The sequence below is a fragment of the Geotrypetes seraphini genome, chromosome 18 (genome assembly GCF_902459505.1).
Source record: "Geotrypetes seraphini chromosome 18, aGeoSer1.1, whole genome shotgun sequence".
NCBI classification, from domain to species: domain Eukaryota; kingdom Metazoa; phylum Chordata; class Amphibia; order Gymnophiona; family Dermophiidae; genus Geotrypetes; species Geotrypetes seraphini.
In genome coordinates, this window is record NC_047101.1 from 1,203,358 (window position 1) to 1,215,472 (window position 12,115).

The 12,115-nt window shown below is 41.4% G+C and overlaps 1 protein-coding gene across 1 annotated transcript in view; it reads right to left on the reverse strand.

Annotated features, from left to right (window-relative positions):
* Positions 1–12,115, reverse strand: part of DBN1 (drebrin 1) — a 39,541-nt gene that overhangs the window by 14,928 nt on the left and 12,498 nt on the right. Inside the window, exons 2-3 of the mRNA XM_033927411.1 lie at positions 1,871–1,926; positions 359–471 (exon numbers count right to left, since the gene is read on the reverse strand). Of these exons, the coding sequence (XP_033783302.1) occupies positions 359–471; positions 1,871–1,926 (169 nt within the window). The remainder of the gene's footprint in view (positions 1–358; positions 472–1,870; positions 1,927–12,115) is intronic.

Genomic DNA, 12,115 nt, shown 5'->3' on the forward strand with positions numbered 1-12,115 from the left:
ACCTCTCACCTGTACTCCCTCCCTGGGCCTACTTTCTAAAGGATCTGGTGGTCTAGTGGCTTATTCGGAGCAGGAATCGCTCCTGCTCTGGCAGCTGCATTGTGAAATACGGTGGCCGCAACTTTCCATCCACAAATCTGAATCTCACTCCACACAGATACATCGATACCTGAATTCCCCTCCCACATAGATCAGAATACTGCTCGCTTTTCATACTCCTGCTGCAGACCCCAACAATCGCCTTCCAGACATGAATCTCACCTCTCCTGAAACATAAGCACTTTCACATATCTGTTACTGGGACAGAGTGTGAAAGGAGTTATACAGGCGACAAAACTCATGTGCTTGAACAACTCACCCAGTTGATGAGGACATATCTAGGCAGGACAGCCTGTGGTTCTTTGACACTGCAGAATCCATACATCACCTGCTGATTCTCAAAGTGACTCGACACCTCCTGTAACCCTCCTCCTAGGAAAAGAAGTACAGGACAGGTCAGTGACAGTCTGCTGTACTCCAAATATACAACTACTGTCCCTGGCCCATAAAACAGACTCTGCTCTGATCCTCCCATCTCCTAACCCTGTATAGAATGCACTTAGCAGAGATCTAATGGTTATGCAAAGAAATTGGGGCTAGATTCACTAAACAGGATCAGTAAGACCATGTGGGTCCACTCCGATTTTGGGCCAATTCTAAAAGAGCTATTGATGCACTAAAACATTTGCATGCACACACATAATATCTGCCCCATTAAAAAAGAAAAAAAAAAAGCCTCCGCTGTTGACAGTCTTCCCCGATGAATGTGGCACCGGGAATCCCCCCCCCCCCACCATACTAGCAAAAATCAGCAGGAGGGATGCCCATTCCCTCCTGCCACCAGAGGTTACCCAAAAAACCCCACCCATGAATCCCCCCACCGTACCTTGCAAGGAAGTCAGAAGCAGGAGGGATGCTGAGTCATTCCTCCCCTGAGGCCCGCCTGCCCAAAATGGCAGCCTTTCCCCTCCCCAGTGCATTATGTGATGCACAGGGAGGAGACTAAGCTCCTAATTGGCTCAGACACCTAAGGCCCTTCCCCTTAAGAGGCGTCTGAGCCAATCAAGTTTTTAGACCCCTCCCCGTGCATCACATGATGCACTGGGGAGGGGAAAGCCTGCCATTTTGGACAGTTGGGCCTTGGAGGAGTGACTAAGCATCCTTCCTGCTCCCAATTTCCTTGAAAGGTATGGAGGATTGTTCAGGGGACCTCCTGTAGCAGGAGGGAGTGGGCATCCCTCCTGCTTTTGTTTGGGGGAGAAGGGGATGTTTGGAGGGGGTGCCTGGTGCAGGAGTGGGTCTTCGGTGGCAGAGATTGGGCATCCCTCCTGCCATTTTACTGCTGCAAGGGGGTGGTTGGCATGGCATGAGGGAATGGGTATTCCTCCTGCTAATTTTTGCTAGTATGGGGGGGGCCGTCATTGGCAGGGCAGGGGAAGGCTTTTTTCTTTTTTTATGGGATAGATATTTTGTGTCACAAAAAAAAAAAATGCAAACAGACAGACTTGTCAGTTTTTTCAGATTGCTAAAACCCTTGCTTTTTTTGTGCATAGCCAAGCGAAGTTAGTGAATCAATCATTTGGCTAGTTTGCATGGGGTTTTAGCTAATTTGCATGGCCGGATTGGAAAATGGGTGGGCCGTTTTTTGCATTGGGTCAGCAAATGTGATTATTGCTAAAGCTGTCAAAAACGGTTTAGCGACGATCGCTGGCTTTAGTGGATCTGGGCCTTGGAGGACAGCTGCCCACTTTTGTGTTCACTACCTGTATTATTTCAGCACCTCAGATACAGACCAGCCTCTGTATTATCCAGAACAGGAACACAGTCTTACCTCCTGATGCGGCCAACTTAAGGTCATCAGAGTCCTCCTCGTACGTGTACAAAGCCCTGGAAAAGGAAACCAAGGCAGTTACAACCATTCAAGAAGCTCAAATCCTTCACCAAGCACTGCCCCAACCTAGGAAAGAGTTCACTGAAGACAGAGTGAGTAGCAGCAGGAAGCAATCTTTGCCTGTGTATTTCATTCCAAGTGCACTGCTCTACGCGACACGGCTACATGAATTTCAAGGTTAATTTTCAAAGCATTAAATCAGGAACCATGTGGATAAAATTAAGGTTTATGCAGGGGAAATGGCTGAAACCTTCCTAAATTAGGATTTTTAGCTAGCTAAGAGACTGTTGGCTATGGAGACAAATCTGGGCTTCATCTTATGCTCTCCAGGGAGGCGGTTTTCAAAGTCCTCGGGGAAGGGAGTTAAGACTCACTGTGCAACGGCACGAGTCCTGGTGGAGTGTCCTCTCCCCTGACACTGCTCTAAGGAAAGCTAGGAGGAGACATGAAATCAAAGAGAAAATCCCTGGTAACTGTGATGCTGGACCCAGCTCTGGTTCTACAAGAAAGTGTCAGGTGAGGAAAATCATTTCTGGGGTCATCACTCACTCTAGAAGGAAAATGACAGACAAAGTCATTCACGTAAATGTATAGTCATCTATACACAGAAACCTAGAAGGTGAACCCTCAACATGGCTATAGGGTTTCTGCTCTTTCACATTTCAAGGTTTTAGGCAGGACTGGAAAGCAACACAGAAAGACTGGGTTCTCCTCTCCCCACCACACTAAGACATAGTGCAGATAGAAAAGAGTTTCAAAGTACTACCAGGCTTTATCCTGCGATTTTTTTATCATTCATGAGGTATGCTCATCCATTCTTTCTAAATCTGTTCTTCATTTACCACTTTCCTAACCATCAATAAGCCTTACAGACTCTCATCCATCTCTTCTCAAAGGTCTGGCTCCTCTTTCTTCCAGAGGAATGCACTCATGCTGTTTCTTGAAAGCTTCTATACCACTACTAATGACTGGGGAGACAATTCAGAGTGGTTTACATGAGCTTCTGTAATGGTGGTATAATACAGAGCTAGCACATTTCTGGGATTGTTTCGAGACAGGTCAATACAGTTTGGGGGTTTTTGACTGAGTGTACAGTATAGAACTGTGTTTCTCAACTTGGTCCTGGAGTCTCCCCTTGCCAGTCAGGATATCCACAATGAATATGCATGAATGAAATTTGCATATAATGGAGGCAGTGTATGCAAATTCATTGTGGATATCCTGAAAATGTGACTGGCAAGGGGAGACTTTGGGAGACTGGTATAGAACACTCTCCATCCTTGAATGGGCTCACTGGGCCCTGTGTAGATGCAAGACTAACTTGGCAAAAAATACACCCTATGTAGACACCAATATCCTATTTCCTCTCTATATTACAATTAAATTACACCCTATATACATACACACTATGTGAAATCTAAGCCCTACTTATTTATGGGCATAAAAGTTAGTGTCGTGTTCCTCCTAAATTTATACATATCCTGATATTTCTACTTATCCTCATTGTTTTAAGAGCCAGAGCAAAAGAAACATTATCACATGATTTTGCATTTCCTTTTGGTTTCTCTCGCTCATCTGTTTGGAATTTTTGCTTCGGCAATGCCCTTTTCTTTCCTTTCCCTCCAGCAGAGGGCAGCACTACCTCCCTCCTCTTGGGCCTGGGTTTGCATCAGTTTTTACATAAAGAAAAGCAAAAAAGAACATAAAATCCATTGCATTTTCATATCAGCCAAAAAGCAAAATATAAAGAACATCAATTCCATATGATTTATATTCCGCCATTACCTTGCGGTTCAAGGCGGATTACAGAAGAGGATTTCTGGATATGTCCAGATGTGTTACAGAGTAGTTTCAAGTTTTATTTTAGTTTGATGAATCACTTATTTAGTTTTACTAAGCGAGATACAACATTAATTAAAAAAAAAAAGCATATATTTAAACATATCGTTTAATATTTAAAATAATGGGTTAGACCGACAGACTAATCAATACACAAGGTAAAGAGGGACAGAACTACAATTCAATATTTTAAAGTACAGAAGAGAACCATAAAAGGAAAGAACATTGAGGAGGGTTGAAATGTTTCATATGGTGTTAGTTAATCTTCGTGGATTTTTTGAATAGCAGGATATTTATTTCTTTTCTGAAAATTTTGTAGTCTGGGGTCGCGATTAGTAGATTGGAGAGTTGATGGTCTAGTTTTGCTGCCTGTGTGGCTAGAAGGCCATCGTACAGATACAGAACACCTAATCAATGCATTAAACCCACATGGGCCTCAGAACATGCTGAAGGAAAATAAAACCAACCAGATCTATGAATATTTTTCTTAGAAATAAAAAAAAATAAAATGAGAAACAAGGTAAGCCGGTGCTAAGCCAAATCAAACTTTAAAACAAATGCATCCAAATTTAAATAGCACTCTAGCCTCAAATGGTAGCCAGTGAAGCTTTTGATAACATACACTGATATGATCGTGTTTTTTCAGATTAAAAATCAAACGAATGGCTGTATTTTGTATAATTTTTAGTCGGCTAGTAGTTATTTTATACGATTCCAGATAAATAACATTGCAATAGTCCAATATTGACAGGATTGAAGATTGAACCAGGATTTTAAATGATATAAGATCAAAATATTTCCTAATAGTACGCAGACAAATTCGGGAGCTATTCACTAGGACTTAGCAACATGGTCAGCAAACCTCTAAGGCAGGGGTAGGGAACTCCGGTCCTCGAGATTCCAGTCGGGTTTTCAGGATTTCCCCAATGAATATGCATGAGATCTATTTGCATGCACTGCTTTCAATGCATATTCATTGGGGAAATCTTGAAAACCCGACTGGAATACGGCTCTCGAGGATCGGAGTTCCCTATCCCTGCTCTAAGGTGAGATCACAGAATTGGGTCATAGAGTAAAGGACACTGAATTGGGCCTGAAGGAACAATCTGAAGCTAAAGTTCTTAATTCATAAGATTGAAGACCTTGAGATTTAGAGGCATACCGGAGGTTCCAAATATATTAAATGTGAGGAAGAGGTACAAAAACTGGCTAGTTTTAATCTCTAAAGCTTGAATGAGCTCAATGGGCCCTGAGTAGATGCAAGGTTAACTTGGCAAAAAATATTATAGCTTATTTTTCATATTTCAGACTCAAGGAAGCTAAATCTTTGGCTTGCATGGTCTGGGACTCTTAAACGATTTATTGGCTGCTAAGCTTAAAAGGCACAATGAGTTGAAATCAAGAAAAATATTAAATACAGATGGCAGCACCCATTTGCACGTACTTTTCACTTTAAGGGCAAGCTATACCAAGTTAAGACCAAAGAGGATGTGCAGTGAATTTTAGAGGATCATGAAGAATCTCATCAAAATAGCAATGAATCTCTGGAGGGAAAAAGACGACCGACTCTAACAACACTCTGTTGCGAAATTGCCTCCAGCTGATTTTCTCACCGATTTGGCCTAGAAGACTGTGGATCAATTTCTTTCCTTTGGGATATCTGAGCAATCTTCATGTACCTGGGGAGTTTTACACATGGTGCATTGATTACAAGACGAGAGGAACTTATCATTATTGGATATTCGGGTCCTTAAGAGACGGCACTTGCTTCCTCTGATCAGAAAGCACACTTGACTGTATATCATGTTGACATGCTTGAGTTCTGAGGAGGGAGAGGAAATATATTTTCAGAATTATGCTCTTCCCCTCTGTATACAGGGTTTACTGTTAGTGTTCTGAATTTTGTTAAATATTACCTGATTGTTTTATTCTGAGTATCACTAAATATAAAAAGGCTTAATTCCCCAACTGAACAGAGACTCTAACCATATCTCTCAGGTGGCATCTTCCTCATTTTACTACCTGCCACAACTCCGGAAAATAAGGAACTACTTTTCTGAATCTGACTTCACCCAACTACTCTATGCCTTAGTTCTCTCCCGCATGGACTACCGCAACACGCTATTCAATGGTCTCACTGCAAAGAACATACAACGTCTCCAACATGTACAAATGCGGCAATCAGACTGCTAAAAAAAAAAACCCTCCATGCCCGCAACCCTGCCTCCAAGGCTTTTTCATCAGCTCACAGGCTGCCCATAATCAAATGGCCTGATGCTAGCATTCAAATCCTTGCATGACATGACACCAGGCTACGTGACAGCCAAGCTTCCTCAGTACGTGCCGAACAGATCCTTCCGCTCCCAGGATGAAATACACCTCAAAACGCCCCCTGGTCATACCGAGCCACTGGAATCGACTGCCCCCACAGATCAGATCCCTCGAAGGGCTCCTCAACTTTAGGAAAGCAATACAAACATACAAACTTGTATTGAAACTTCTTGAACTGTAACTATGGTAAATTCAACCTGTAAATTGTATATTATGTATATTGGTATTAGATCCCTAGTATGTATCAAGTTAGGATAAAAACTTGTATCAAAAACTTGTCCTACAACTATGGTAAATTGTAACCTGTTAATTGTATATTATGTATGTAAACCTGGAACTCGTTTTGAGCTCTTTGGGGAAAATGGGATAGAAAACAAATTAAATAAATAAATAAAACGTATTTATTACCACGACATGAACATTTAATATCACATAAGAGATATCCCAGGGTATATCTGGCATCTAAATAAGAGGGACAGAAGAAAGTTAATGGGGTTTTGGCATCCTGGTCTCTCAAGCCTATTAGAAAATGCTTCTCGATACTCTGGAAGCTCAGAACCATCAGAAAATACTTTGACGCAGCATCATAACACCTATTGGTTCAATCTTCCATCTTGAGCATGCTCGATTATTGCAACATCATCTACTGGAGTTCCTTCAAAAAAATCATTCTAAGACTTAGAGTTATTCAAAATTCGGCAGTACGACTGATTTTTGGACAAAGAAATGGGAACACATTACTCCCTATTACCAAAAACTTCATTGGCTGCCCCTGGAAGCACCAGTTCTGTTTACATTTTTCTGTCTTTGTTACAAATCAATATTTGGTCTGGCCCCCACCTACCTGGTTTCTCAATTTAATTAGGCCCACCCGTAGAATTCATCTGTTCATCTAAACGACAATTAAGGCCTGCCACTACAAAAGATTTCTGGACAGAACTCTGGCCTTCCAGGCAGGCAAATGGAACGATTGGCTGGGTAACATTATCACGCATTCCTCATCCTACCTTAAGTTTAGAAAATCTGTAAAAACAAATTTGTTTAATCGATTTGAAACCTAAGAATCTTATAACTTTCCACTTCTTCCACTCTGTAAGCTTGTATTCGATGACTTTGTATTGTGACCACTTCGCTGTTTGTTCAGCACCTTTCGTTGTAAACTGCCTTGAAACATCTTATCTTATATTCGATAACTCTTTATTGTAACCACTTTGCTGATTGTCCAGCTCATCTTGTTATAAACCGCCTCGAACAATCATGGCTTTGGCGGTATATAAGAATAAAATTATTATTATTATTATTATTATTATATAAAGAAAAATAGGCACCTCTAGATGTAGAACTAACCCTAGATGTGTAATTTGTAAGGCCAATACCAGCTTCAGTTCTTGGGATATATAACTGTGACACACTAGTTCTTATAGATTACTTAGTGGGCATGGAGGAGTTTTCCTGTTCTTATATCCAAATTTTCAAGATGTTTATAAGGTCTCTACAGTTCCAAAGTTGTATGAGAGCAGAGGAATTGAAAGCTGATAACTTCTCTCTTATCCCATGCTATAAAAGCACTTTTCAATATCTGTAATATTCTTTGTTGATCTTTACTCTCATTCATTTATGCTGAATTGTTGCACTTTCTTCTATTCCTAGATATTTATATAAACTTTCCGATCAAGTTGTGTTACTGCAGTAGCTGCTTTTAAGAATGGTTTGGACAAGTTCCTGGAGGAAAAGTCCATAGCCTGTTATTGAGAAAGACATGGGAAAGCCACTGCTTGCCCTGTATTGGTAGCATGGAATATTGCTACACCTTGGGTTTTGGCCTGGATTGGCCACCGTGAGAACGGGCTACTGGGCTTGATGGACTATTGGTCTGACCCAGTAAGACTATTCTTATGTTCTTATGAATACTTGCATCTTCCATTTCAATCAATGATGGTAGAGAACAGATAAAACAAAAACGCACAATCACAAAAACTCAATGTTCACATAACAAATACAAACAATATAATCTATGTAAAATAGCAAAAGAGACTCATAGAAACCTAGATAAAATAAAGTTTTCATTAAATGTTGAAAAGAATCAGAATTACATTTCAAACTATTCCAGATCTCCAGATGTTTTCTGTTTCACTAGATCTTCCATTCAGAAAAGATGCCTTGGCATATTTCACTATACCAAAAGTTCATGATGTCATCTGAAAAACTTTCCAGTTTTGTTCCATTAAATGATAATCACAAGAAAAAGTACAACCACTAATAGCAGGTATTATATTATCTGAGGGTCATCAAAACCTCTAGGATGAAGACTAAATACAAGAGTCCTTCAGTGTTTTTAGTGTCAGATAGGAAAAGTGAAGTGGACTCCATTAAAACGATTGCCTTTAAAAAATAAAAAAAAAATCTATGCCGGCCCTGAGGTCCAGTGCATGCACAGGGATCGCTATCGAGCAATTCGGAAAGGCAGATGGGGGCGTTCCTCTGATCGCCCCCATCTGCATATTGGGGCTTCATGAATTCATTGGACCTGCCCCGATCGGGCAGGTTCGTGAATCTAGCCCTTGGTAAGCACATTGCACAAAGTGTTATGCGTCATGTTCAATGCACAAATCTAAAAGGGGACATGGCCGGGGAAGATCAAAGGGGGTTCCTAAAAGTGGCGTGCTGACCAACAGGTTGGCGCATTATTTAGGCTTGGTTTTAGCTGTCCTAAATGGGAGCACCTAAAAGTTATGCCAAACACCGACACTAAGCGTGGTTCTGTAAGGCGCACGTAACTTTTACAAAATCATACTTAGCGCTATAGTAGTTGGTCCCAAATTTTTTAGGCACCAAATATAGAATCAGGTCCTGAATAATTAAATATGTAAACTGATTATGTGTCTCAAGTTAGAATAAAACTTGCACTGGAAGGATAACTATGACAAACTGTAACCGGTAAACTGTATATGATGTATGTTTAACTTGTAACCCATTCTGAGCTCTTTGGGGACAAAAGGATAGAAAACAAAATAATAAATAAAACCCTCTAAAACATGAGTTTTACTTACGCCAGTAGAACACTTGGTCTGTCATTAAGTTAATCATTTTGATACACCACATTTCATTTCAAAGATGAAGAAATCAAATCAAAACAGAAATGACCTAATGGCTGGAGAAGACTTCAGGGATATCTCCATAGCCGGGAGGGAAGACCAGTGCTGGGCCGACCAATTCAGTCTGTGACGCCAAAATGCCACAACACCATAGACGAGGAAAAGACTGGAAACAAAGGGTGTTCCAAGGGGTTGCACCGGGGCTTCGACCATTTTCACTCTATTTCAATTTCTAGTTCATTTCTTCTTTACACATACCGTACTCTTGATTAATAATAATAATAACTTTATTTTTGTATACCGCAAATACCACAAAATAGTTCATATACAGCAAAGATAAAGAGATTCAATTGTGACGATGCAAGGGACTGTATATATACAGCGAAGATATAGAAACGGTTGAACAGGTCAAATGGTCCTCAGTTAGAATTAGATGTTTTGCCAATACAGTATATGAAATATCAACTAAACTTGGAAACGTAGAAAGGAGTGATCAATGATCAGATCTGTAAGTGTTACAAAATTATTCAAATGTGTTAAAAGAGAGGATCGCAAAGGGATCTTGTACAACTAGAAAGTGATGGCCAAAGGGAAACAACCCAAGTCAGAAAATGTCAGCCTTGTAGGCTGCGGCTACCCCGTTAGGGAATATTTTAAAACTAGGGATGGAGAACTAAGTACGGCTGCATCCATCTACTTGTATATTGTGAAGTTCTGCTCACCCCATTTCAAAAAGGTTCCGAGAAGGGCAATTAAAATGATACAGGGTTCTTAAGAAAAGCGAAGCCAGTTAGGGATTTTCAGTTTGGAGAACAAATGTAAACCGCTGAGTGGGTGGAATGGTTACCTAGGCAGTGCTTATCAATCTTTCTGTGGTTGCGACCCATTTGCACAGCCATAGGAGATGTAGGGTCCACCCAGACATGGGTTTTGAAACCCCATTTGGAATTATGACCCACAGTTTAATGAGCTCAGAAATAGAGGATGGCTGCTTAAGAGGACTCTCCGTGAAATTAACAACCAGCAGATTGAACACAAAGTCAATAAAAATAATTTTATTTCATACAATACATAACTAAGCTGTGGAATCTGCTGCTGGAAGAGACAGTCAAGGTGACAACAGTAAGATTCAAGAGCGTCTACAACAAGTTCATGGAGGAAAAGTCCATAAAAATGATCGTCCAGGGTATGGCGGTATATAAGAATAAAATTATTATTATTATTATTATTATTATTACAGTACTCATCCCTGGAAATGTGCTACATAATACAGATCTGCTTTTCGGGATCTGCCAGATACTTGTGAGCAGGATAGGCCACAATTAGAGACAAGATGTTGGCTTGACAGACCTGCCCCATTCAACATATCTCCATTAACGGTTGCTCATTTTGTCTCCACAAGAGCCTGCATTTGTGTAGGACCATCTGTTGGGAGAGAATAAATAGGGAGAGAGTGCAAGAGACAAAAATGGTTACAGCAAAGAGCAGGAGGAGAGATAAAAGGAGAAAGAGCAAAGGTGCTCCAGTGGTAGCGACAGCAAAGCACCATCTGTGTTTAAGCTCATGTGATGGATTTCCAACGTCAGAGAAGAAACAAATAAGCAAGAACGTGTTGTCATGGCAACAACAGAATAATGCAAAAAGATCCTGACAACAAAGGGAATCCTTTCAAGGAAGAAAATTATTGTTCTGATGGTGAAAATCCTGATCTGGGGATCCTTTAGGGGGAGGAACCTGGACCTATCTTGATGTTTAGGAAGAGAACTGGCTAAACAATGGCAGAAAAAAACCCTCAAGGTCCAACAGGTGACCAGAGCCCCGCTCACCATTCTGTTTAGCTCTATGTCACCCATGTTTAAATGCCAACCATATAGGCAGCCAAACAGGATGGGGATGATAAGTTGAATACTGTCAGCAGTGCAAGACGCCTTCTCCTCCCTCCTAAAGTGAACAGTCCCACCACTCGCAGTATGCAACAATCAAATAATCAACACACGAGTCTCTTGTCTTGACATGCAAGGGACATCAGCTTCCGTTCCTCCATGCTGGATCTGGCTACTTTTCAGAACTATTGTTGGGCAAGACCATAAATGTACTGCTATACGGGTGCCCATGACTTTTGCTGTTTCTCATTCAATCCCAAGCCTGTGTAGATTTGTCTTCAGCACCAGCAAAGCATGCTGCGGATGGTGTAGACCTTTGGAGCTTGGGCTAATGGGCATCAGAAGTGTCGGGAGATTTATGCTGCTGTAAGGCACTGAAGCAGGAGAAAACCAGTGCTGACTACAGTGTAATGGCGTGGTCTGCAATTCTGGGGTCTGCTAAGAGGATCAGGTCTCAGGCTTCAACTGGAGGTCAGTGGAGGAAGCGAATGGGTTCAGCCAACCACATCTGCATGTATGAAGCAGGACTTTTAGTTGCCAAACCTCTATAGGCATCGAAACAGTGGCATCAAAATGGCAGCTCCCATAGTCCTGCTTTGAGAGGAACCTGGAGTTAGGAAGAACAGCATATCCTGATCTGGGGATCCCGTAAGGAGGAAGATCTTATCAGTGACCCTCCTGTGGTCATCTGTGCCGGGGGGGGGATAAAGCATTGGAATTAAGGACTGGAAATGGGCTTTGTTTTGTTTTGAAACATGGCTCGATTTTGCTCTAGCAATGGAAGAAGTCATCAGTTACTATGGTAACTGTGTATAAATCGGCAGGGCAACAGCTCCGAGCCCTCTCAGCACTCTCAGAACAGAGGTTCAGAGCTGCTAAGAAGTCTAGGGAAGGGAATTCAAACCAGCTAAGCCGTAAGCGCATAGTCTTGAATTTTGTACAATCCACTGCCCTAAGGCATCAAGTAACCAAAACACAGCTTGGAAGTAAAGGTGCAGAGTTTTAATGCTAGGCCTGGGACCTTTACTTAAGACCAG